The sequence below is a fragment of the Mercenaria mercenaria genome, chromosome 12 (genome assembly GCF_021730395.1).
Source record: "Mercenaria mercenaria strain notata chromosome 12, MADL_Memer_1, whole genome shotgun sequence".
Classification (NCBI taxonomy): Eukaryota; Metazoa; Mollusca; class Bivalvia; order Venerida; family Veneridae; genus Mercenaria; species Mercenaria mercenaria.
The window spans coordinates 11,367,829-11,395,295 of record NC_069372.1 but is presented as its reverse complement, the minus strand read 5'-3'; the positions used below and the strand labels follow the sequence as shown (position 1 = coordinate 11,395,295).

The 27,467-nt window shown below is 35.9% G+C and overlaps 2 protein-coding genes across 3 annotated transcripts; one reads left to right on the top strand and one right to left on the bottom strand.

Annotated features, from left to right (window-relative positions):
• Positions 1–994: 994 nt before the first annotated feature.
• Positions 995–7,358, bottom strand: LOC123534252 (B-cell CLL/lymphoma 7 protein family member B-like). The gene is made up of 6 exons (XM_045316419.2): positions 7,173–7,358; positions 4,918–4,976; positions 4,119–4,250; positions 2,452–2,595; positions 2,033–2,077; positions 995–1,221 (listed from the first exon to the last, which is right to left on the bottom strand). Exons 1-6 carry the CDS (start codon positions 7,262–7,264, stop codon positions 1,160–1,162), a joined length of 534 nt encoding a protein of 177 aa, XP_045172354.1. The 5' UTR covers positions 7,265–7,358; the 3' UTR covers positions 995–1,159.
• A 2,255-nt stretch (positions 7,359–9,613) lies between these two features.
• Positions 9,614–25,876, top strand: LOC123533879 (asparagine synthetase [glutamine-hydrolyzing]-like). 2 transcript variants are annotated; one of them, XM_053519199.1, is made up of 9 exons: positions 9,614–9,761; positions 11,763–12,032; positions 13,015–13,252; positions 13,664–13,846; positions 19,052–19,272; positions 19,664–19,790; positions 20,924–21,131; positions 22,586–22,823; positions 25,094–25,876. In XM_053519199.1, the coding sequence occupies exons 2-9, from the start codon at positions 11,784–11,786 to the stop codon at positions 25,289–25,291; spliced, it is 1,662 nt and encodes a 553-aa protein (XP_053375174.1). In that variant the 5' UTR covers positions 9,614–9,761; positions 11,763–11,783; the 3' UTR covers positions 25,292–25,876. The 2 variants fall into 2 exon arrangements, with proteins under 2 accessions (XP_053375174.1, XP_053375173.1); XM_053519198.1 differs by lacking the exon at positions 9,614–9,761 and having other exon boundaries at positions 11,720–12,032.
• Positions 25,877–27,467: the final 1,591 nt, after the last annotated feature.

Sequence of the window (27,467 nt, the reverse complement as noted above, 5' to 3'; positions counted from 1 at the left end):
ACTTATCTACTTTTTTTACTTTACAAGAATGTGCTCTATTCCTTTAATGATCAAATCCCAATTTGGTATATAAATCATACATAATGCCCATATAAGCAAGGCACGAAACACAACATCTAAAAGTCACATTCATTCACTTTAAAGGGGCATACCTCTAGATCTATGTCACAGCACTAAAATATTCAAAATGGATATTTGGACTCGTCTGAATGTAGTTTAGTTCAACTTTTATACATTTCATTTATACTGCTAGCCTAACACAACAGACCGCTTCATTTTTTTTTTTACAGGCATACAATCATTTTCAAAAAAAAAAATGGAAGTGTGCCCCTTTAAATAAACTGATATAGCATATAAATTAAAAGGAGAAAATGTTTACTTATAAATGTATATCACAGTAGAAACTGATGAAGTTATGACATCTAAAACCAGTGAATTGAGGGACAAAATGGAAAACTTTGTTTTTGTGCGGAAATTGTGAAATTCGGATATAAACTTTCTTAAGTGACATTCATAAAAATTAACCGAACTAAAGCCCTTTACATATGCACAAAAGTACACATGCACAAAAAATTTTGGAGTGAGTAATTACAAACACAACATTTGCTCATATGTGTGAGTGTTTAACACTCCAACATATGCCTGCACAATCTGTTTTAACTACATCACAGTATTGAACAAGAAATATATATAAATTGTCCTTACACTGACCAAACAATTACAGACTAGCATTATTCAGCAATTCCCTTTCAAATCAAATTAAAGTGATATTGTTTAAGTCAAATAATTTCATAGCATCACTTAAACTGCATCAATTTTGGAATGTAATTTGTGGAAATCCGATGCCAGCAGAAAACATTTAAAAACTGCCTCAAATTAGTCAAAGTTGAGAAAGCTTTAGCTGTGAATAAAGTTCACAAATATCTTACATCATCAAACTTTTGGGCTTTAAAAGACAGATGTATAACTGAATTTCATAATGATAAATAATGACAATTTTTATTTCATTTATTGTCAATATAGCAAGAATTTGGGGAAAAAAACTGGTTCAGATAATGTTTGTAAATCTGAGTGATATACCAAGGCTACTGTTACTATAGTGACGGCAGTGGTATGATATAATACAGACAATGGTAAATATTGACTAATAGACTTGTCCTCAACTTGCTGGTTTGTCTCCCGTTTTTAATTTCTTTGCAGGGGAACCAGTCTCTGATGAATCTGAAAGAAAAATAGAGGCTGAATTCAACAAATGTAAACTAACACACTGCACATCCGTGCAGGCTGATCTAGGTCTGCACTGTTTGCTATTCAGTCAGTAAATTTTCAGTGAACACCCCTTTGAATGGTTAATGGCACTGCACAAATTGAATGATAGATCAGTCCATTTTAGAAATTTAGCAGGGTAAAGGTTAAAGTATAAAATAATTCTAAAGGAATTTGAAACTGGTATTCCGGCTACTCCCATTGCGGTGTGTCCTTGGGCAAGGCACTTTATCACGATTGCCTCAGTCGACCCAGCTGTAAATGGGTACCAGCAAATTGCTGGGGGTGAGGTATACAAAAATGTAATTGGTTTTAAATGTTCTTAATAAAGGGTCGCAGAAAAGCTCTACAGAGCTTATGTTAATTGTTTCACCAAGCGACGGTAAATAAAACTTACCTTTACCTTTTACAGTATCAAGCAAAATTTCTAGGCTACGCGGTAGCATAAGAAAATCTGCCCTTTATTAACTAAACTTTCATGTCTATTTATCTTAATATATCCATGTTACCATGGCAATTGTGCAGCTTTATGATGGTGGAGAAAATTGTGTAGTAAAGGCTTCTTAACTGCATGGAACAATCTGATTCCAAGCAAGGCTTAGACATTGGCTGTGATTGCAAATGATTTTAAGCCTGAATTTTAAGCACATAGCAAATATAGGTCCTATGTATTTCAACTGAAACTTAAATCATTAGTGCCTATCCCAAATATTTTTTTTCTGAAAGAAATACAAACCAATCAGTAATGTACTTGTAGTATACATACCATTTGATTCCTCCCCATTTACATCATTTCTCACCAACTTTAATGCTGAAAAAATTACAATAAGATCATAAATATTACTCATTGCACCTATAAAAATAAGAAGAAACCATGTGCAAATCTTGTAAATAAGACAAAAAATTCAAATGGAAAAGACTGGCTATTTTTGAACTTGTGTATCTAACAATACATGAATCACCAATTTATGTTATTCTTATAATCTACCTCGATTTTTCAATATTCTAAAATTTACAGAACCGATTATGAATGACATTGTCTAGATTTCTTATATAAAGAAACAGAAACACAAAAGCTTCTAACATTCATAAACCTTTCAAAAGCAAGCAATTAAATGCCAGAGTTTTAAGACTATTCTTCAAATCCATTTTGACAATGGAACCTAAAATTACAGATTTTCGTACCTGCACTCATATTGGTATCATTACTATCTTCATTGCTGTTTTTCATATCTCCACCAAACGAGAAGTTGGAATCTTCATTGATGTTCCCTGACCCACTGTCAGAGCCCTGTGACTGACGTGTCGTCTCATCTATATATACACTTCCTAAAATATATAAAAAAATTCTTGACAAAAATTATCCAAGTATAGATACGTATGAAATGTATAATAACAATAAAATTATCCAGGCATAGATACATATGAAATGTATAATAACTATAAAATTATCCAAGCATAGATACATATGAAATGTATAATAACAATAAAATTTTCCAAGCATAGAGACATATAAAATGTATAATAACAATAAAATTATCCAAGCATAGATACATATGAAATGTATAATAACAATAAAATTATCCAAGCATAGATACATATGAAATGTATAATAACAATAAAATTATCCAAGCATAGATACATATGAAATGTATAATAACTATAAAATTATCCAAGCATAGATACATATGAAATGTATAATAACAATAAAATTATCCAGGCATAGATACATATGAAATGTATAATAACAATAAAATTATCCAGGCATAGATACATATGAAATGTATAATAACTATAAAATTATCAAAGCATAGATACATATGAAATGTATAATAACAATAAAATTTTCCAAGCATAGAGACATATGAAATGAAATGTATAATAACAATAAAATTATCCAAGCATAGATACATATGAAATGTATAATAACAATAAAATTATCCAAGCATAGATACATATGAAATGTATAATAACAATAAAATTATCCAAGCATAGATACATATGAAATGTATAATAACTATAAAATTATCCAAGCATAGATACATATGAAATGTATAATAACAATAAAATTTTCCAAGCATAGAGACATATGAAATGTATAATAACAATAAAAGAAAAGAACATGTGATTACATTCCTAACAAAAAGATAATACAAGAGGTCAAAATGGTCTAAAGTCGCTAACCTGGTAAAGTTGGTTCATGAGAAGTTGTTTAAAGGATTTTCTATTTTTTGTTTGTCGCCCCTAAGAGTGTTGAAGCAGGACCATTTGAACAGAGTTGAGATAATAAAAGGATGCTACAGACCATGTTTTGAGACAATCCAACACATTGTGCATAAGAAGTGTTACAGAGATTTTTTTTCTATTTTAAGCTCTGGCAATCCTTAAAAGGGGCCAAGAGGAACCACTTTAACAAATCTGTGAGAAGTCAATAGAAGGATGCTACAGATCAAGTTTGGCGAAGATACATTATTAAGTGTTTTATGGGAAGAAGCTGATTAAAGTTTTTTTCTATTTTACACTCTGGTGGCCCCTAAAAGGGCCTAAGCACAATCATTTGAATACACTTGAGAGAGGTTGATGTCAGGATGCTACTGGCCAAGTTTGGTGTAATTCTTTGCAGTAATTTCAAAGAAGAAGTTGTTTAAGCAAAACAGTTTATGCTAGATGAAGGACACAGGGCAAGGGAGGCCCACTCATCCACCTAAACTAACAGTTCACCCTGAAAAAGTTCAGGTGTCAGAGCTGAAAACTGTCTTTCAAAATTGTACTATTAAAAACAACCAATAAGATTGTTATTGTCAAACTTGGGTTAAAACTTTTGTAACCCAGAATCTCGATGTGAGTTTTACCTTGATTACTGTCTTCTCCATTGGACTGGGATATATCTTTATCAGCCGCCGTCACTCTACCTACACGGTTCTTTGATGTGTGTGCTACACGCTTTCCAAATATTTTCTGCGAACTCGGCTGTGAACTTGACACTGAAAACATATAATCTTTTTTAACTCTTACCCTGCTAAATTTCTATAATGAACTTGTCCATCTTTTAATTTGGACAGTACCATTAACTGTTAAAAGGGGGTGCATACCAAAAAGATACTGACTGAATGGCGAACAGTGTAGATCGTGACCAGACTGCATTGATGTGCAGGCTGAACATGATCTACACTGGTCGAAAAGGCAGGATCAATAATGTTTCAGCATGATGAGGGTTATAAATCCAATTTATTTCAAAAATGTGCTACTTTATGGCATTGATCCCAAGTTGAGGTTTGGACTACATGCTGCCTTCCTGTTTCTTCAAGCTAACTTAGAAAGTTAAATTCCTCTGTAAGTGAGTGTTCCGGCAGACTCAGGCAAGGCCTATTTCCATACCTGGGGGCCTGTGCTATGGCTAATGCTCAATTAGAGCAGGAACCTTGGATCTTCCTTCACCCGTAAGCTAGCCCACAGAGGCACCTGTGGTCTTCCTATATCATGTAAGCTAACCCACTATGGCACTTGTTGTATTACTTCACCCTGTTAGCAAATCTTGCTATGGCCTAAACTGTGCTGGTGCAGATACTTGTAGCCATAAAATATGTCAAACTGATCCATAATATATCAACCATTCAATATGTCAAACAAACAAGAAGGTAATTATCCTACCTGGCACCCATTTGAACACTTTCATAGTAGTATCGCCAATAGTAACCCATCTCTTCTCCCTGTAAAATATGAAAATATCAAACATGTTCATATATTTATGTATAAAGGGAAACAACACCATATTTTATGTCAACATTATATTATACATAACTATGTCCCTTACATCAGGATAAAGTGAAAGTTTAGAAATTACGAGGTATTTATCATGTGCAAGCTATGTGGAAATATTATCCCATAAAGTATTTAAAAATATCAATTATTGCATTTATCAAATATTTATTTCCTATCAGACCATTATGAAATTCTAACAAACTGAACATAACATAACATAACAGTAAATTAAATGTTTATAATTCTGTCAATTAATTTTTTGTAATACATGTATAATTCTTTTTGATATTTTCCTATTATACTGAAGAAAACAAAAACATTTGTCATTTCATATCAAAATCACTCCTGATTATGCAGGGTTTTTTTTCAGCTGTTTTTATAGCCGTTATTCGGCTATATTTCTAATGCCAAAAAGTATGTATTTTTCCCAAAATGAGTGCAAAAATTCCCAATCTACATTCTGAAAAAAAAATTCATCAAAATTGCACAAACATTGACCAAATTATGGACAATTTTGTAATGGCAGTATGTTAAAGTGGTTGTACAATGTGAAACAAGTGTATAAGAAAGTGCTTCAATACATCTTTACTATATCCTATGGGACTAAACATTTCCCAATTTGGAACATTTATGCGTCAAATTTCCCAATTTAGGGGGTATAGGCCATGTTCCCAAATTAGCTAGAAAAAACCCTGTGATTATGTCAATAAAATATCTTAAATACCATTAAGATGTCCTACTGTTACGCATATAACACAGTGGGTAAATTTTGGTTAAAGCATTAAATAAAAAAAATTGTCCATAAGACAAAACCCTCAACTATTACACTGGTCCTAAGACTTAAGTCGAACAGGGGCCTTAACTTGGCAGGACTAACATAACAGAGTTATTTTAGTCGTAGACACAAATGACGAGGTTTGTCTGAAGTGTAGACTTTGCACAAAATTAAGCATTCCTTTATTATTATCTTTGTCTAAATTAAACATGGTATATTTACCCATCAGTCAATGTACACGTAATTTGACTATTTACCCCCATGCTATGAAAAGTGGGGGTATAATTTACCCACATAGCCAAACACATTAGACTATTTACTCCCATGCTCTGAAAAGTGGGGGTATTTACCCATTTGGTCAAAAAATTATCTACAATGCTGTTTACTGTATAGCTTTAAAAATTTTGTTTAAACATAATATTTAAAGTGAGTGTCAACTTTCCTGTTTGTGAATTAAACTATAATACTGAAACAATTAATACTGCCTTCAATAAAGATGTCAGATTTACAATTTTTTTATTATAATATATTATATGTTGCATTTTTAATACGGTATTCTACTTGTATGCAATTGCATGATGCACCCAAGAACTGAAAAATAATGCAAGATTAATAAAAAAAAAAGGGTTTTACATATGAAACACCAATGGGAACAACATCATCAGTTGTAAAATTTATATTTTAGCACTGGTAAAAAAATTTCCAACATCTAAAACTAAGCACTTTGTCATTCTAATTATATAAACAACTCTCATTTAACAAGTTTAAAAGACCAAGTGCTGCTGTTAGGTTTTGGGAAAAAATCAGTGCAACAGGAAAAAGTATTTCTGTTTATTAAAGCTGATTTAATATAATGAAAATACAAAAATATCCAGAGAATAAAATCATAGCTTGAATACTGCAATTTAATGTTATATATTTTACACTACTGTATATATTTCAATCATGAGGTATGTTTTTAAAACAATGACTAAAGATCAAATCATGAAAGTCCTTCAAAATGAACAAAAAAGTTTAACATGGACTGTAAAATGTCACAGTTAACAACAATTCAAAATGAAGCTGAAAAGTTTAACAATTACCAGTTATATTAACAACGCAGACTTAACACACACTTCTCTTTGTTTGCCACATAAATTCCCCGTATACATTACATAGATAATACAAACATATTTAGTTTACCTATTAAACGCCGATACCTGTAGCAGAATGTAAACAAACGCACGTGGTCAACTTGACAGGTGTCAATCGAGTAGAACAATTACTAATTTCATCCTGAAAGCGGCGTTTTAATCAAAAATTGACTCTACACGCAAACAAAGACCGCTCCCAGTGTATCGATCACAGTATATAACACACATATTCTTACCATGTTCTAACTTTATCAATAGCAGTGATCACTCTTTTGATGTCCTCTTTCGCTCTGCTGCGAGTTTCTGCGCGTATTGACCGTGATAACATAACTTCAAAATTTGCGCTTTTGTAATCAAATAACTCGTTATGCCGTGTGTCGAAAATAGAAAAGATTAGTAGTGAAGTGCCCGGATGTTAGATACACATTGCTCTAGGTCACGCTTTTCTATTGGCTGAACATGGTCACGTCGTACAGGCATAAACTAAAGTACGGACTGGATAAGAAAATTGCCGATTTACCGTTAATTACTTTTAATCGTTATCACAAAAAAGAGCAATGTTCAACTAAGTAAATAAAATCTGAAAAGTAGATCCCTTGGAAGCACCGAGAAGAAGTCAAACAGTCAAAATTGCAGACTCGGTTTGATTGAGTATGTTACAGTATTAAATAGAAAAATTCAACACTGCCCACGCCCCCTAACACCGGCTTAACTAAACAGTATTCAATCTTCAAATCTAAATGAGTTGAAATCAATTATCCCGAAGGACCAGAAAATATAACAACACTGAGATGAAGTCGATGCGACTTTTTACGACCGCCACACAGCACTTAACACCCGCTGTTGTGAAGTAAATAAAATCTGAAAAGTAGATCCCTCGGAAGAACCGAGAACAAGGCAAACTGAAAACTGCAGACTCGGTTTGATTGAGTCTGTTTATGAGCAGTAATGGAAAATGCCAGACTGCCCACGCCCCCTAGTACAGCCTGGTGTAATTAAAATATCAACTTATCACACTCCTACTAATTTAAAGTTGATTGATTTGTGTTTCTGCCTCAATCAAAATATTGATACCAAGATTTTCATCGTACTATGGAAAGATGCACCTTGTCCAGTCGTATTACTATGCGTACCAACTATCAGCATTATTTTTACATAAACTTTTGTATTTAAAGCTAGATATATCTTTTATTCCACCATAAGATGAGAAGCATACAATTCACATCATAATAAAGAAATTATATGAACATATAATACATAGACAAAACATATCTATTGAACACAAAAGAAATGAGAAATGATAAAGTGTAAAAGCAATTTGCATTGAGATAAATGACAATTTATAATTTCTAATATTGAATGTTTAAGAGCTAGTCCATGATATTATTTTAAGTATACATAAACAACAATAATAGTGTAAAACATACGGCATGTACATATTTATCAATATGCAGTTGTTTAGTTTCATAATTAGTAAGAACATGTGTATTAAACATATTCTACTGAATTTTCATCAATAATCAATTTTGAATGAACATTCATTACTATCCTTTTGGATATTGTATTATAATTTATAACTGTATAACTTATACGTAATGAAACGTAAAATGCAAATAAATACATCCGCTGCAACCCCTCAAACAGAAAACAGTGTTATTCTACTTATACAAAAACACTCAATAAACACTGACCATTACAAACTTATTGATGGCACTGTATCAATCATGCGGACTTTGAAAAAATGTTGAATGTTTCTAATAGTCCATAAAATTTCACGTACTATAACTACATGAATTAAGTTTCGTTTTTCAGTTAGCTCTAACATATTCACTTTGATAATGACCTAATAAAAAAACAAAAGTTTTGTTACTTTACAATAGTACTAATTATATTATCTTTTGCCAGTGGTAGCCAGAATAACTGAAATAAGATTAATGTTGATATGATTTATGATTCTCCTGAGGCACTGAATATGTTGGTCAGGAATAGCTGTTATCATTGTCTGTTTGGACTGTTGTGGCATCTAAATGTAAAGTTGTTGCAGTTTTATATATGTTTCAGTACATAGATGTTTCAGGAATGAAATCTGGATATTTGTATAGGCTGTCTTTCGCAATATATATAGAGGCGATATAGAGGCACGCTGGGCCAAACCCTTCCAGACCAGAGATTATAACATGCACAATATTAACCATAAATAGAAGGGAAAAAAAATACTCTTGTACAGTTTGATATTTTTCAATAGATCTTTCGCCAGATGGACCTAGATCTGTTTGATCTTCGGTCAGGACAAAATTGTCGCAGTTATCCTATAATGTATTTTGTATATTTATTTATTTCAGTGTATACTATTCTTGGGATAAAATATGGATATATGTACTTAAAATGTTATTTTATGCATCAGGAATTAGATTGAAGTTTAATACTGGTCTTCACAGCACTTTGCACGAATTATATTCGAATATTTTAAATAGAGACGAAATGATCATACAAACTTTTGGTTTTGATAAGTTACCAGTTATCTGCTTATCTCCATAACCCTTCATGACAACTTCTTTTGCAATATGTACGGTACTAGCATTTTTATTTAAAGAAAGTAGGTCAAGTGACTTTAAATAGAAATGGAATTCTATGTTGAAGAATACGCTGATTTCATTGGTTGTCTGTGTTGATCACTATTGATATACATGCTCGAACATGACTGAAAGCATGGGCTGGCTATTATTTGATGAAATGTTGCATCACCGGCAGTATATTAACTAAATGCAAGCCGTCTGTTACCTTATTTTGTGTGTGCGACAAAAGGAGGATAATATACATTGCAAGTAAGTAATTTTCTTTCGCGATGAGCATGATGATTGCATAAAACACGTAACTGTGCATAATTTCGGTATAGATCAAAGAAGATCTAAGTAAATGATATGTTTTACAGGTTACTCACATAGAGATTGTTTTTTTTTTTTGTTTGACTGCATGGGTGCATTTGTAAGCCTGGTGCTTGATTTAGTATTTTTAGGTCGACTATTCCAAAAAAATAGGTAGAGCTATTGGACACACCCATGCGTCGGCGTCCGCGTCGGCGTCCCGATTTGGTTAAGTATTTGTATGTAAGCTGGTACCTCAGTAACCACTTGTGGGAATGGATTGGATATTCACACATTTGTCCGCTGTCATGATCTGATATGCATTGTAGCCTACAGGTTCCATAACCAAGTGTTTCCCAAATATTATTTTGCGGAAACCATTCGCTCTACGGACAGACAGGCAAAGCAATATTCCCACGTTTCTTCGATGGGGATGGGCATAATAATACACGGGTTAGACAAGCTTACTGTCGCTGAGTGGCTGCTTTTTAATTTCTGACTTTTGCAGCCACCGCAGTTTGACCGTCACAATATAAAACAAACTGTATACGTCGGATTAGTTCGACTAATACACGGGTATGAAGTACATTATACATACCTAGAGCTGCCTCACGGGTGGTAAACGCGCAATCCAATTCCCGCTGGGAATACGCTTAAAATGGGTTGCGCAACTTCCGGTGCTGGTGTTGCGCGTATAAAAAGACGAAATTGAGGTATGTGAAGTTATGATTTTGCTTAGTATGAGACAAGAATGAATTTTCTCGGAAAAAGCAAAATGCTGTTCGACACAAATATGATAATACATCATATGTGTAAAATATCTGGTTTGTAAGTTATGATTCGGCTCTATTATCACGAAAACTCAGGCGACAAGAAGCGTGAAAAAAGTATGAAATCAACAAAAATGGACTTTTCTGACCTTATATGCCTAATCTGAGAACATTTGATGCTTTTTATGATAACTCAACTGTTATAAAGTAACGAATATGTAAATTATTTGCTTCAAATCCTGCTTACGGGGACATAATTGACAAAAAATTAATCGGGAATGGGGTTGCGCACCGGGAATGGAGTTGCTCGTATACATCATAATGTATATAATGTATACGCGCAACTCCATTCCCGGGGCGCAACCCCATTCCCGATTATGTTTTTGCCAATCTTTACCCCAAAAGCAACATTTCATTTAGTGTATGTAATATTCATGACTGTTTTACACGTGTTTGATCATTAGAAGCGTCACATTTCCAGAAAGAAGGCACAAGAGTTAGAAAATTGGCATTTTTCATGATTTCATGCTTTTTTGACAGTTCGAACCAGCAGAGTTTTCGTGATAAAAGAGCTGATTCTTATATTTATAAGTTGGTATTTCACACATATGATCTTTATTCATTTTTGTGTCGAATAGCATTTTGCTTTTTTCGAAAACATTTGTAAATGTGTCATCATTTACAATAAACAAAAACCCACCTACCTGGATTTTGTACATATTGATGCGCAACACCAGCACCGGAAGCCGCGCAACCCATTTTTAGCGTATTCCCAGTGGGAATTGGATTGCGCGTTTACCACCCGTGTGCCTTATCACCAACACTGATCAATGTATATCTTTTTCATCAGGAATGTGCATCCAAACATATCTTGATATTGACTGATTGTAAAGCCTCGCACAATGGGGGACTATCATGATGTTTCATGTTATGATAGAGTAAAACGGCTGGCCAAAACATCCTGTGATATTTGGATTAGAAAACTGATAGAGTAACATTAAACTTCCTCGACCAAACACGTACCAGTAATCTTTAAGGAAGGGAAAGACTTGTTATTTACCATTCGACTCAGTCCTGTTTTTAGCAAAATTAACGTTAATGCACAACTGTATACATAAACTAGGATAAACTAATATACGTTTTAGTAGCATGACAACATATGTAGCTCATGCCTAAAACATGTTCTTTACAGAATAACCTACTGACAACAACCATGTGTGGAATCTGGGCGATATTTGGTAGTGAGGGGGATATTGCGTTCCAGTGCAACTGTGTGCACAAAATTACCCACAGAGGCCCTGACGCGTTTAGAATTGAAAACATTAACCATTTTCCGAACAGCTGTTTGGCTTTTCATAGACTTGCAATTGTAGATGATCTCTGTGGCATGCAGCCTATGAGGACCTTTCAACATCCATACGTTTACCTTATATACAACGGAGAAATCTACAACTTCAAGGAGGTTAGTAGTTTTGCACGGTTTTATGTTGCACGGGTACAAACCAGCATTATTTCAGGCTACGCCAGTCACATAGATAGAACCATTTTTTTTGCAGGTCATCTTGATGGCAACTTCACACAAAGGCGATTAAATAATAACGAGATTCGAACCCATTCATTACAGTAAAGTACGTGCACATGGTTCAGTGCACTCGACCACAGAGGTCGCTTGGCAGTCCCATTTCTCAGCAAGTATAAATAGAAGTCATGCTTTAACAGCGTCAGCAATATGCTAATGTTATATAAATGAACTATTTTGTGAATGAAATACGAATGTTTAATTAATTTGTCTCATGAAAGAGGTGACATTTTAGCACATGAGCTGTACAGTTCTGACAGACATCGTGCGTTGAACATCCTGACAGTTATACGTCGCACTAATATTTCCAGCAATGTCAGCAGTTATGATGATGAAATTTTTCTATTAATTATGGAACAAACATATAACTTCAGCTGATTCCCAACATGGAACAAATAACTTGTTCATTTGTTTGTTGTGTGTTAAGACAAGTATATCGGCACGCTTTATGTGCGGGGGCCATCCAGCTGCCTTATGGAAGGTCATTTGGTTCTACCCAAGTGCCCGCTCAGTATACAATGCCTTCTTGTGTATTACTCCACTTTCAACACCTGGAATTGTCGCCACACGATCTAAAATAGTGTCATTGTAACTCTAAATACAACGAAAACAAAACAAATTCGTAAAGCAAATCCATCAGCTCTTCCCACCGGGCTAAACCCAACTCCCGAGTTCTTTATATTAACCGGGCGGGTCTGTAGTGTAGTATTTGAAAGAGAAAGAGTAATTTTAAGCAGCTATCAACAGTAAACGTTGGAGTTCAATCTGAAATGAAAATCAAATTGATTATGGATACACTGATTCTTAATAAAGTTGATAATCCTGAGATTAAATATTATCATACGAAGCACAACTTTAATTTCAGCTTGAAAAAGAATTTGGAATTAAACAAGACACAGCCTGCGACGGAGAAATAATTATTCATCTGTATGCAAAGTACGGCATAGAGTTCGCCGCCAAACATCTAGATGGCGTGTTTTTCTTTTGTCTTATGGACACAGCTAACAGAAAAGTTTACCTTGGTCGAGACACTTTTGGTGTACGGCCAGGATTTAGAATTACAACAGAAGATGGCTTTTTGGCTGTATGTTCCGAAGCTAAAGGTAAATATCGCAATAAAACTTGCCCCAAGTCTTGATTTCGTTTCGTTACCCACCATGTATACACTTGTACTACTAGTGCTGCGTCCGGAAGGTAAGCGTCCAAGCGCTTGTTACCATGAAACCTTTCGCCGCAAATGTACTTGAACAAAGATATAAAGTACAAGCACTCTGCTTGATGGGAACCATACCACACTTAGATTTGCTCCATGGTAAGAGTATCGAAAACATTCGTCGAGATAACAAGCCCATGGCCTGCCTGCACATCCATTATAGTCATGGTTACTGGTGTCATTTTGAAACACATCTGCTGCACATTGTTTTATTTTCCTCTTGTTAGCGAATATGTTTCAAGAAAAGTAAAAACAAAATTTGTATGAAATAGTAGATAATTAAACTTTAATTTATTTATAGGTTTAGTAGGACTGTCATATAACAACTCCCAGGCATGTGATACATCAAAGGTTGAACATTTCCCCCCGGGGCACGTGGAGACGTACTCATTAGACAAGGAGGGGAGAGCTGCCTTGACGGAGTGTTCCAGGTTTCATAAGATTGCAGAACAACCTGCCTACCCTACATTTCCAGTAACTATCGGTGGGTGTATAATATTTGTTCTAAAAATACAGTGACAGATGTCCAACCAGAGTACAAAGTTATAAATGCTAAAATTGATGCATTTCAGTTGGTCGATTTTTTTCTAAACAGCTAGTCAGATACTCATTACTGGAGTGACAAGCCTGGTCTCGAATATAACTTTGGGTTGAGCCCATGAAATGCAGAATATCGGGTATTCAGTCTATACTGTTAGAAGTACGACTATCACAAATACCAAGACAATTAATAGAAAATATACATGTATTTACATTTGTTGGAGAGGGAGAGGGAGGGTGTGTATGTGTGACGGTGGGGTGACGGATAAAGGACGATAATGCGGGCAGGGAGAATGAGACTAAGCGAGACGATTTTAAGAAACTAAAAGTAAAAAATGTATCAAAATGCCCGCTCGTACCTGAAATGATATACAGAGGGACACATATGATCTTCCTCCGCCATTGAAGCTGGATAGTCACCTTATGACTTTAAATCTAAACCTCCAACAAACAAATAGAACCCATGACTGATTACTAGAAAATCTTCGTTTTCTACAGCTACACTGGTACAAAACACCGGTAACACGGTTTAGGTTAACTGGCTCCGGGTATATGATAAGTGACAAGGACAGGTTTAAGTCTGTCGTGTGCACCCCTTTAAATGAACTGGCCTAACAAGATCGTGCAGTTCACATTACTCGCATGTGTATCAAATTGCGATTGAATGTCTTTCAACCTATCGGGGTTCGATCCTTTTATCTTACATTTTCCCATTACAAAAATATATTTTGTAGAAGCTTTTACTGAAATGAAACAGATTGGGCTGGGCTGGGCTGGGCTGGGCTAGTTTAGCCTATATATTTGATAGAAGCCACTCGCTTTTTAGCTCACCTGTCACAAAGTGACAAGGTGAGCTTTTGTGATCGCGCAGCGTCCGTCGTCCGTCCGTGCGTAAACTTTTGCTTGTGACCACTCTAGAGGTCACATTTCTCATGGGATCTTTATGAAAATTGGTCAGAATGTTCAACTTGATGATATCTAGGTCAAGTTCGAAACTGGGTCACGTGCGTTTAAAAACTAGATCAGTAGGTCTAAAAATAGAAAAACCTTGTGACCTCTCTAGAGGCCATATATTTCACAAGATCTTCATGAAAATTGGTCAGAATGTTCACCTTGATGATATCTAGGTCAAGTTCGAAACTGGGTTACGTGCCATCAAAAACTAGGTCAGTAGGTCATATAATAGAAAAACCTTGTGACCACTCTAGAGGTCACATTTTTCATGGGGTCTTTATGAAAATTGGTCAAAATGTTCACCTTGATGATATCTAGTTCAAGTTCGAAACTGGGTCACATGCGGTCAAAAACTAGGTCAGTAGGTCTAAAAATAGAAAAACCTTGTGACCTCTCTAGAGGCCATATATTTCACAAGATCTTCATGAAAATTGGTCAGAATGTTCACCTTGATGATATCTAGGTCAAGTTCGAAACTGGGTTACGTGCCTTCAAAAACTAGGTCAGTAGGTCAAATAATAGAAAAACCTTGTGACCACTTTAGAGGTCGCATTTTTCATGGGGTCTTTATGAAAATTGGTCAGAATGTTCACCTTGATGATATGTAGGTCAAGTTCGAAACTGGGTCACGTGCGGTCAAAAACTAGGTCAGTAGGTCTAAAAATAGAAAAACCTTGTGACCTCTCTAGAGGCTATATATTTCACAAGATCTTCATGAAAATTGGTCAGAATGTTCACCTTGATGATATCTAGGTCAAGTTCGAAACTGGGTCACGTGCCGTCAAAAACTAGGTCAGTAGGTCAAATAATAGAAAAACCTTGTGACCTCTCTAAAGGCCATATTTTCATGGGATCTGTATGAAACTTGGTCTGAATGTTCATCTTGATGATATCTTGGTCAAGTTAGAAACTGGGTCACGTGCGGTCAAAAACTAGGTCAGTAGGTCTAAAAATACAAAAACCTTGTGACCTCTTTAGAGGCCATACTTTTGAATGGATCTTCATAAAAATTGGCCAGAATGTTCATCATGATGATATCTAGGTAAAGTTCGAAACTGGGTCACGTGCCATCAAAAAGTAGGTCAATAGGTCAAATAATGAAAAAACCTTGTGACCTCTCTAGAGGACATATTTTTCATGGGATATGTATGAAAGTTTGTCTGACTGTTCATCTTGATGATATATAGGTCAAGTTTGAAACTGGGTCAGCTGCGGTCCAAAACTAGGTCAGTAGGTCTAAAATTAGAAAAATCTTTTGACCTCTCTAGAGGCTATATTTTTCAATAGATCTTCATGAAAATTGGTCTGAATGTTCACCTTTATGGTATCTAGGTCAGTTTTGAAACTGGGTCACATGTGGTCAAAAACTAGGCCAGTAGGTATAGAAATAGAAAAACCTTGTGACCTCTCTAAAGGCCATATTTTTCATGAGATCTTCATGAAAATTAGTGAGAATGTTCACCTTGATGATATCTAGATCAAGTTCAAAACAGGATCACGTACCTTTGAAAACTAGGTCAATAGGTCAAATAATAGAAAACCTTGTGACCTCTCTAGAGGCCATATTTTTCAATGGATCTTCATGAAAATTGGTCAGAATTTTTATCTTGATGATATCTAGGTCAAATTCAAAACTGGGTCACATGAGCTCAAAAACTAGGTCACTATGTCAAATAATAGAAAAAACGACGTCATACTCAAAACTGGGTCATGTGGGAACAGGTGAGCGATTCAGGACCATCATGGTCCTCTTGTTTATACTCCCGAAGGGACGTATTATGATATGACCCCAGTGTCCGTCCGTTAGCAATTTCGTGTCCGCTCTGTAACTCTTGAACCCCTCGAAGGATTTCGAAGAAACTTGACACAAATGTTCACCATTTCGAGACGAGGTGCAGAGCGCATTTTTGGATGGCTTGCTTCAAGGCCAATGTCACACTTTGTGGTCAAAGGTCATATGACTGTTTCGTGTGCGCTCTGTAACACTTGAACTGCTTCACGGATTTTAAAGAAACTTGGCACACATGTTCACCACATCGAGACGACATGCTGATCGCATGTTTTGGATGGCTCGCTTTAAGGTCAAGGTCAGACTTAGTGGTAAAATGTCATACCTTCGGGCGTATATTGCTCCGCATTGCGGTGCTCTTGCTATCTCTTGTTAGATTTGGTGAAGGTAAATTGTCGGCAGCTGTCTAAAACAAATGTTATATTTTAGTAAAGTACGGTGGTATGTATAGGACGCACACTTATGTTTTTTTTCACTTATCACGAGCAATCGAAATAAGATGTGCGATCGAAATAAAGAGTCGCGATCTCGAGATAAGATGTAGAGCGCTCGAAATAAGATTACGTGTGATCGAGATAAGAAGTCGTGGACTCGATATAAGAAGTCGTGCTCTCAAAAAGAGTTGTCGTGCAAACGAGATTTGATATCGTGAACTCGTGATTAGATGTCATGCTGTCGAAACACGCCTATGCTACACGAAGCATGACAGTATGTCACGACACATGACAATGCGAAACGACGCGCGACACATATCACGATGTCGCGTCGTTTTGTAGCCCGTCGAGCGTCGCACTTTTGAGCATCATGTTGTGAAACAGGCCCGGATCGTGGCTATTTTGAAATAATACTTTCTCGAAATTTAGACTCAAAACGCACCAGAGGCCACAATTTCATACCTATATTTCAAAATTTCTCAGGAGGAGAACCTTCTGACCCCACTAAAATGAGGGGAGTACCCTTCCAGTACCTTAGAATTAAGACAAAACAATGCACCAGACGCCACCATTTCATACCTGTATTTCAAAATTTCCCAGTGGGAGAGCCCCCTGACACCCCTCTAAAATTACAAGGGTACCCCCTCCCATACATTAAAATTTATAACAATAAAAAATGCACTAAAGCCAAGCATTTCATACCTGTATTTCAAAATGTTCCAGAGGGAGAGCCCCCCCCCCCCCCCCCCCCCTCTAAAAAAACTAATGAAGGGGAGTACCCCTCCAGTACCTAAAAAATTAGACCAAAAAAGCACCACAGACCACATTCCTTACCTGTACATAGAAAACTCCCCTCCCGCATACGGACAGAGGCTCCTCCCATACCTACCGCACCTCGCCGGTGACGCCTTTGTTCTAAACTTATATAAACTTACATAAATAATCTTAGTACTATGGCAAGTACCGCGTTAGTATATTAAATATAATTATAACGTATGTATTGCGCGGGACCATTGAAAAGCAAATGGGCAGTTCAGAACGATATGTTATTTTCAGCCCTCATTACATACTCATGCATGCAAGTACGCACTCATCCAGTCTTATCTCTAAGTTGTAAAGACTGTTAAAGCGACATTATGCGCATCTTACTGCACATAGTGTGTTTTTGGTGAATGTTTTATAAAAGCAATTTTCAGTTGCTGTGCATTTAAATGTGTTAAATTAATAATAATGCCGCATAAGTATTTGAAGTTGATGCTTTAGAAATAAAGAAATCGGACTAATAAAATAATAGTTCTTTTCTTCAATATTCTACGCAGTGATTTCTCTTACCTATAGGTAGAGATTTCTGAAGTTGAAGGGAAGCAACTCCTGCATGCAGTTGGACTTTTCTAAAAAGACTGCCCCAGTCAAAATAAGAAAAGTTATATTTGGAAATTTAGAGTTTCGTATATTGGGTTAAAAGCTGTAATTTCGTCCACCCTTTTTACACACACATCTATTTCAGCTGGATTTTTACTTGAAAAATGCGCATAATTCCGCTTTAAACTTACCTTATTTTGCTGTGCGACATTTAGCGTTGGTGTTGGGACATATAACGGTGGGCAAATATTTGCGACATTTAACGTTAAAGGTGCGACATTTAGCGGCAGATGATTTTGCGACATTTAGCGGTGGTTGCGACATGTAACGTCAACGTTGCGACATTTAGCGGTGGTTGCGACATGTAACGTCAACGTTGCGACATTTAACGGTGGTTGCGACATTAAACGTTGCCACAAAGTGAAATATTGAACTTTAAGATACCGTGGTCAGACGCTATGCTTCCTCGGAGTCACTTCAATTTCATAATGCCGACATTTTCTTTTCAAAACCTCTATTCTGTACATTGTGAAAAACTTGGCAACTTGTTCAAAGTTTTTGATTTGACAGGAAGAGATTTGATTTTTTCCCGAATAATTTAATTTTTCAGGAAAAGATGTTAAACAGAATATTAGAGAGTTTTTAACCATGGCGGTCCGGAAGCGACTTATGGCGGATCGGCGTATCGGCTGCCTCTTGTCGGGAGGTCTGGATTCGAGTCTCGTTACTGCACTTGTTGTTAAACTAGCTAAAGAATTAGGTATGGACTACAAGATTCAGACCTTTTCAATCGGCATGGAAGGATCAACTGACTTACAGGCAGCCAAAAAGGTGAGATAATATTTTAGTTTATGCGCTTCCTTAAATAAATGATGGTGATTCATGTGATTCAAAAAATGCAGGTAATGTATGTACACACGCAGGTTATGTATGCAGATGATATTTCGAAGATGTATGTAGAATTTTCCATGATGTTAATTGATGGTTGTTTAACGAAGTCGAGATTTGTATATTTTTCTCGAAGTTTAGACAGTAATGTCAAGTAACAATAAAGTGATTCAAAGATCATTTATAAAAAAAAAACACCCCGCATTTTTGTAGGAAAACTTTTAGGACACATGTTTAAGGAAACAACCTACTTTAACATGCTTATAAAATATTATATTCAACGAAACAGATTTTGGTAATGTTTAAAGCTATGTGTATTTATCATTTTCTTCAGGTTGCCGACTTTTTAGGTACAGAACATCACGAGTTGGTGTTTACTCCAGAACAGGGTATTGAAGCTCTAGAAAATGTTATATATCACCTGGAAAGTTATGACATTACCACTGTTAGAGCATCTGTAGGTAAGAATTACAAATTAATGGCAGTTTTGGAAGTATTATTATTTTAAATTATACATGCAAATCTAATTTGTAATGGCCTCACATCTGCGAAAGAACTGAATTTCTGCCTTTAATTTTAAATTATCTTGTTTATTAAAGTGGCATTATGCGCATCTTACTGCACATAGTGTGTTTTTGGTGAATGTTTTATAAAAGCAATATTAGATTGCTGTGCATTTAAATGTGTTAAATTAACGATAATGCCGCATAAGTATTTGAAGTTGATGCTTTAGAAATTAAGAATTCGGACTAATAAAATAATAGTTCTTTTCTTCAATCTTGTACGCAGTGATCTCCCTTACCTATAGGTAGAGATTTCTGAAGTTGAAGGGAAGCAACTCCTGCGTGCAGTTTGACTTTTTAAAAAGAGACTGCCCCAGTCAAAATAAGAAAAGTCATATTTGGAAAGTTATCATTTCGTACTGGTAACAGAAAGAGTTTGGTATATTGGGTTAAAAGCCATAATTTCCTCCACTCTTTTTACACACGCTTCTATTTCAGCTGGATTTTTACTTGGAAAATACGATTATTTCCACTTTAAGATAACTATATTTGTGTTTTCGAACGTAATGAAAAACAGGATGAGACTTTAAACCGTGTTACTTAAAGCTACTTGTATCTGTAAAGGGCCATTATTCAAAATCGTTACAGTACTTAAGATATCAAAAGATTGTGTTTAAATTAGTAACGTATAAATATGACAGTTACTTTTTTGTTGCCTATTGCACATCTTAAGCAAGAAATATATACCGACATTACTTTATACAAGTGTTCTGTAGTCTATTTTACACACAGTTATAATATACATGTACAAATGTAATATCTGATATAGAATTAGTCTGTGTCTCCCGCATACTCATAATTACACCACTTTGTTCAGCCATAAACAGCTCTGTAATGAATTGATAATCTATACCATCAGTTTGATTTGAAAATAACATCTTCAGGGATAGGATTCATTTAGAATTAGAAATGAATATCTAAAAATAATAATGCTTTCGGGTAAAATATTTTGTTTAGGAGCTGTATTTTGTGGGTAGGTAGAGACGGAAAACAATATGTTATTTCAAGCGGAACCCTGTCTATCATTTTAGGTATGTATTTAATCAGTCAGTATATCAAAGAAAAGACGGACGCAACTGTGATATTATCTGGGGAGGGCTCGGACGAGGTGGCGCAAGGATACATCTATTTCCACAAAGCGCCATCTGTTGAGGAAGCTAGTGAAGAAAGCAGACGATTGTGCAATGATTTATACATGTACGATGTCCTCAGAGCGGACAGAACAACATCTGCATGGGGGTATGTGACATATATTATTTACAACTTCTTTCATCTATCTGTTTATCTCTTTTCCCTGGGTATGTATATACGCTGTTCATCAAATACCACGTAAGTTAAGAGTTTCCAGTTTCGGGGACATCTGTTCCTAAGAAGAGTGGGTTGGAATCTCTGTTCATGTGTGTTCCGTCATTTAATTTTTTGTTACCAAAAGAAAGACTTTACTGAATAAAATTGTGTTAAATATCAGTTAATACTTCATTTTTAGCTCATCTGATTTTTTGAAAAAAAATGATGAGTTATTGTCATCACTTGAGCGGTTGTCGGCGTCGGCGTCGGCGTCGGCGTCTGCGTCGGCGTTGCCTGGTTAAGTTTTATGTTTAGGTCAGCTTTTCTCCTAAACTATCAAAGCTATTGCTTTGAAACTTGGAATACTTGTTCACCATCATAAGCTGACCCTGTATAGCAAGAAACATAACTCCATCTTGCTTTTTGCAAGATTTATGGCCCCTTATGTACTTAGAAAATATCAGATTTCTTGGTTAAGTTTTATGTTTAGGTCAACTTTTCTCCTAAACTATCAAAGCTATTGCTTTGAAACTTGGAATACTTGTTCACCATCATAAGCAGACCCTGTACATCAAGAAACATAACTCCATCTTGCTTTTTGCAAGATTTATTGCCCCTTTTGGACTTAGAAAATCAGTTTTCTTGGTTAAGTTTTATGTTTAAGTCAGCTTTTATCCTAAACTATCAAAGCTATTGCTTTAAAACTTGCAACACTTGTTCACCATCATAAGTTGACCCTGTATAGCAAGAAACATAACTCTGTCCTGCTTTTTGCAAGATTTATGGCCCCTTTTGGACTTAGAAAATCAGTTTTCTTGGTTAAGTTTTATGTTTAGGTCAGCTTTTATCCTAAACTATCAAAGCTATTGCTTTAAAACTTGCAACACTTGTTCACCATCATAAGTTGACCCTGTATAGCAAGAAACATAACTCTGTCCTGCTTTTTGCAAGATTTATGGCCCCTTTTGGACTTAGAAAATAACAGATTTCTTGGTTAAGTTTTATGTTTAGGTCAAGTTTTTCTCTTAAACTATCAAAGCTATTGCTTTGAAACTTGCAACACTTGTTCACCATCATAAGCTGACCCTGTACAGCAAGCAACATAACTCCATCCTGCTTTTTGCAATAATTATTGCCCCTTTTGGACTTAGAAAATCATTTTCTTGGTTGAGTATTATGTTTAAGTCAACTTTTCTCATAAACTATCAAAGCTATTGCTTTAAAACTTGCAACAGTTTTTCACCATCATAAGTGGACACTGTACATCAAGAAACATAACTCTATCCTGCTTTTTGCAAGAATGATGGCCCTTTTTAGACTGAGAAAATCATGGGTAGGACAATATTTCTATTACACAAAAAAATCAGATGAGCGTCAGCACCCGCAAGGCGGTGCTCTTGTTTCAGGCTTGAATTGAGAGTACCTTTCCTGGACCACCGTTTTAGTCACTACTACATGTCTCTACCTGACGACGATAAACGCCCGAAACATGGTATAGAGAAACATCTTCTGCGCTCCGCATTTTCCGGCGAAGGTCTTTTACCAGACGAGATTTTATGGCGGCCAAAGGAAGCGTTCAGCGACGGAGTGTCGTCCGTAACAAAGTCATGGTACGAGGTGCTGCAAAACCACATTGATGTTCAGGTAAATATTTGTACGCGAAAGTTGTTGTTTTATTATTTTGGGTCATTTGGATCTCGAACACTAAAGCACATTTTATGTAAAACGGAAAGATCGTTTTCATCCGATGTTCATGGAACTTCTCTGGGTTAATGATGTTTGTCCTTTTTAGATGATGACAGAAAATCTCTGTATTTAGTATTTTCAGGACGTTGTGTATGTGTGTGTGTGTGTGTGTGTGTGTGTGTGTGTGTGTGTGTGTGTGTGTGTGTGTGTGTGTGTTCGGGTTTAACGTCTTTTTCAACAATTTTTCAGTCATATAAACGACGGTGTCTACTTGTAGCAGGAAGCACAATGCCCAACTTTATAGTGCTGCCTTACTGGAATATCACGCCGTAGACACGTGGCATGATACCCCACCCAATCGCATTATACTGACACCGGGCTGACCAGTCCTAGTACTATCCTCTTAATGCTGAGCGCCAAGCGAGGTAGTGGACGCAACTTGACCCCGATGGTTGACCTTTGCATTATAATACATAATGAGGCACAACCTATTATTGAAAAGGAGTGTACGTAAAACTCGAGCTGCACGAAAAGAAGGAAATATAAATTTATGTAAATATAAATTAGTGTATTTGAAAGTTTTAACTGATCAAATGTAAGTATATATACTTTGATACTGCAATGTATACACACTTATTCAATATAATTATACATGGCTACCCTAAGCACCCTTGATTACCATAATGAAATAATCGATATGAATAATCAGCCTAAGGTCAACCATCGCGGTCAAGTTGCGTCTACTATACTAGGACCATTGTTTACGTCTTTGGTATGACGCGGCCGGGGATCGAACCCACGACCTCCCGCACTCGAAGCGGACGCTCTACCACTAGGCTACCGAGGCGGTTTGTATGTATGAAGAAGATATTTCTTCCCGTAATTTGAAGTCTGATGCTACTTCGGGTTAGATCTGTTCCGTCAATACACGTTTATAGATTCTATTTTATTGAATAAGGAGGGGCCTGATAAGAAAATCTTAAGCCTCTAAAATACGCGGCACATCTTATCTGATGGCTGAACCTATGTTCGGAGCTAGGGGCAATAAAAATGTCAATGTAGAAACAACCTGCTGGAGTTACTTCCCTCTTAATGAATAACATTTATTTCCTTAACAGAGTTTTACTCGCTCGCATAATATCCATTTTTGGACGGATCCAAGACTTCCGTCCAGTGGAACCACAATAATACATAAATTATACGAATTTCGGCTTAATCGATTTTTTGATAACCACCATAGATTTCACACTCCGCCGAAAGAAAATAGTTCTCAAATGGCAGCACATAGAACGACTGACGCTGTATATACGAACCAGTGTTCTTATCGCTGGATGACGGATCTTTCATTGAAGATTTTACATCAATGAAATTCACAAATAAATTAGCCGTACTAAAAAAAGTCAGAATTTAGGGGAAGTAAAAGCTGGGATATTTGTTATTTTTAGTTACCACAAAGAAGTGAAATAGAATAATAGAACTTTAATAGATGCTTTTAATAATCAAAATAAGTAAAAGACATTTCCAATGTCTTATGATACTGGGAAATTTATTGAGAAAGGAATTTATTATATTGCCGAATAGAATATTACTTAGCTATCGAATAGAATATTACTTAGTTCTCGGTAAATCTGTAAAAGTTATTACTATTTTAGAGCAAAAGCAAAATAGTTCATGCTCAAATGATTTGGCTATTATGTCTATTTTAATCTGCAACACGATCATCAGTTATATGTGTATTCCTTAAAAGTCTGATCGTCCCTGCTATAATTAGTGACCTTAAAAAATTGTTATTATAGTTTGATATATATTTGCCCAATAGTTCTTACAAAATGTATGATTGTTTTGTAATTGTGTGTAGATGTCTACATGCACATCTGTGCAGTCTGATCATGTTAGTCTGCATTGTTCATATTTAGTCATTAAATTCACAATGAACATAGAAATTGTGCAAGGAAATAGTTACAATGTTGTAAAAAAACAACCGAAAAAGACATTTACTAGTTTAACAGTCCCAACAGAAAAGGGACATTGCTGATCTTGAACCTGACGGAATCAATACATTTCAAGACAATCCATCCTCCAGTATTAAATGCTTTGATTTTTGTCCGGAGTTAGTCAGTTTTCTGCTTTTGGCGGCGTCCATGCCAATTATGAATTATGGTCTAACGGTAGCACTGACCCTTATTGCATGATTGTATTTAAACAAAACTGACTATTTCTATTTTTAGATAAACGATGATGAGCTCGAGGATTCGGCTAAAACATTTACCCACAACACACCACAGTCAAAGGAAGCGTTGTATTACAGGAGAATATTTGAGAAGTTCTACCCAGGTCTCGGTAAATGGATCCCGTATTTCTGGATGCCGAGGTGGTCTCAAACCTTAGACCCTTCTGCTAGAACACTTAAACATTATAAACAGTGAAAAATTGTTAGCGGTCAGAGTTGTCGGTGGTTCATACTTTACCCTTACCATGCTGGACACGACTCAGTCTGCCTTTGCGACCAGAGTAGATCATGATCAGCCGGCACATCCGTGCAGTCTGATCATGATCTGCACTATTCGCCACTCAGTATCTTTTTGGTATGCACCCCTTTTAAAAGTTAATGGTACAGTCCAAATTGAAAGATGGTTAAGTTCATTATAGAAATAGTGCAGGGTAAGGGTTTATTTGCTTAAGCGCTTTTGAGGAACAAGGTGGTATTTTTTTTTTAAAATAACGTAAAACTTTAGTTTGATTTTAAATGAATAGCCTCTTGTTTTTCGTACACTCTACAGATCCGCACTGTAGTATATAAAAACCGGTAAATGAATTTAATTTCATATTTCTTATGTTTTTCTTTATTATTCTGATAATCAAATGAATAAGAATTTGCGTTTTTATACTTTGTTAAATATGCGGTTGCATATCGGAGGTTAGTGTCAAATAGGAAAAGAAGTATTTGTTAAAGTATACTGCTTATGTGTTCTGATCTGTTCTGTTCTGTGCGTCATAAATCAGGAAATGTTTATTTTGTTATATATTAATGTAGTTGATAAGTATGGATTGTGTTCAAATAGGAATTTCGTAGGAAATATCTTTACAATTTAGTTCTCATTCATTTTCTTGCATAATTTACACAAATGCCAAGGAATTCTAGCCATTCGCTCACTGCCCAGGTTGCTAATTACTTGTTAACACCGGTACCTCTGTTTCACTGCCAGAATAGTAGCGTCCAGATAATGCATGGAACTGATGGAAGTTCTGTAATTCCCCTAATATTATTTATTCTTGTATGCTGCTTCGGCATCCGTCGGACAGCATTGTAACTCGTATATCGGAGATTGCCGAAATGGCATACGGAGAGTACAGGTCTCTACTGTTTGATCATATGTATGTTTCTGGTATTATTAGTTGTTGTTTTTTTAATATTTTCGTGTGTTGTTCATAACAGCCTTGCTAAGCTTAAAACGAGCAGATTAGATACCTAAACGGTGCACGTGTTCAGCGCTCTCGGTTCAGTATTTTCTTTTGCACGTCGCTTTGTTTTTGTTTTGTTTTGTTTTGAATAATATTGCTTATATGTTTTATTTATCAGTATTTTATTAGAATCTCATTTACATATGAAGACAACCACCTCGTTTTAATATTTATTAATGATAAAAGAATAAAATTTAAGCGAGATAGAATTTGTTGTTCTTACAAAAAGACCTTGATCCTCGTTAAATAACCACAGTCGAAAAAAGCTTTCAAGTTTTCTGCCTGACTGTCCGTCTGTCATTCCACACACCTCATTTTATATTTGGCCAATATATTTACAACCATTTTAAAAGTATTTATGAAAATTGGTAAGAATGTTTATCTCATCAAGACACCATGCAAAACTAGAATTAGTGCTGCAAAGATCGTGAGCTAATGTCTCATCTATAGGTCAAACAGTTTAAACTTTTGGATTCATTCACTGGATAAATTTTTCATTGCAACTAGACCATTCGCAAAAAACCCTGAATCTGTTGCGCTAACCAAGGGTTAAGGTTACAACAAAGTATCAAACGTTTGAACTGGGTCCATATATACATATCCCCATCATATTTCCCCCCCCTACCAGGGTTTTGCCCTGGACCCACCGGGGGCCCTAGCGGCCCCCAGGCCCCCAGCAAATTTTTCAGGATTTTCAATATTCCATACTTTCACCCTAAGATATTGGTTGAATGGTGATCTCATCAATACGCCGTACTGGAACCATGTTCCAATTACGCTGACTAAGGGTCAAGTATTTGAACTCGCTTTCTGTTAACACAACAACCCGCCCGCTAAAGCTCAGTTAGGAGAGTTCTGATCTACGGATTGCGGGGTCGGGAGTCCGATCCCTGAGCGAGGGCGGGCGTATATTCTCCCATGACGATTTTGTGCGTGACGTCATTTCGTCCTCCACGTCTGATTCATCTGGAAAAGGTCACAGTTGCATAAGGAGAGAGGGGAAGTGCTGGTTCTGATTCCAGGAACAGTGTTATTTGTTTGTTTGTTTTGGGTTTAACGCCGTTTTTCAACAGTATTTCAGTCATGTAACGGCGGGCAGTTAACCTAACCAGTGTTCCTGGATTCTGTACCAGTACAAAC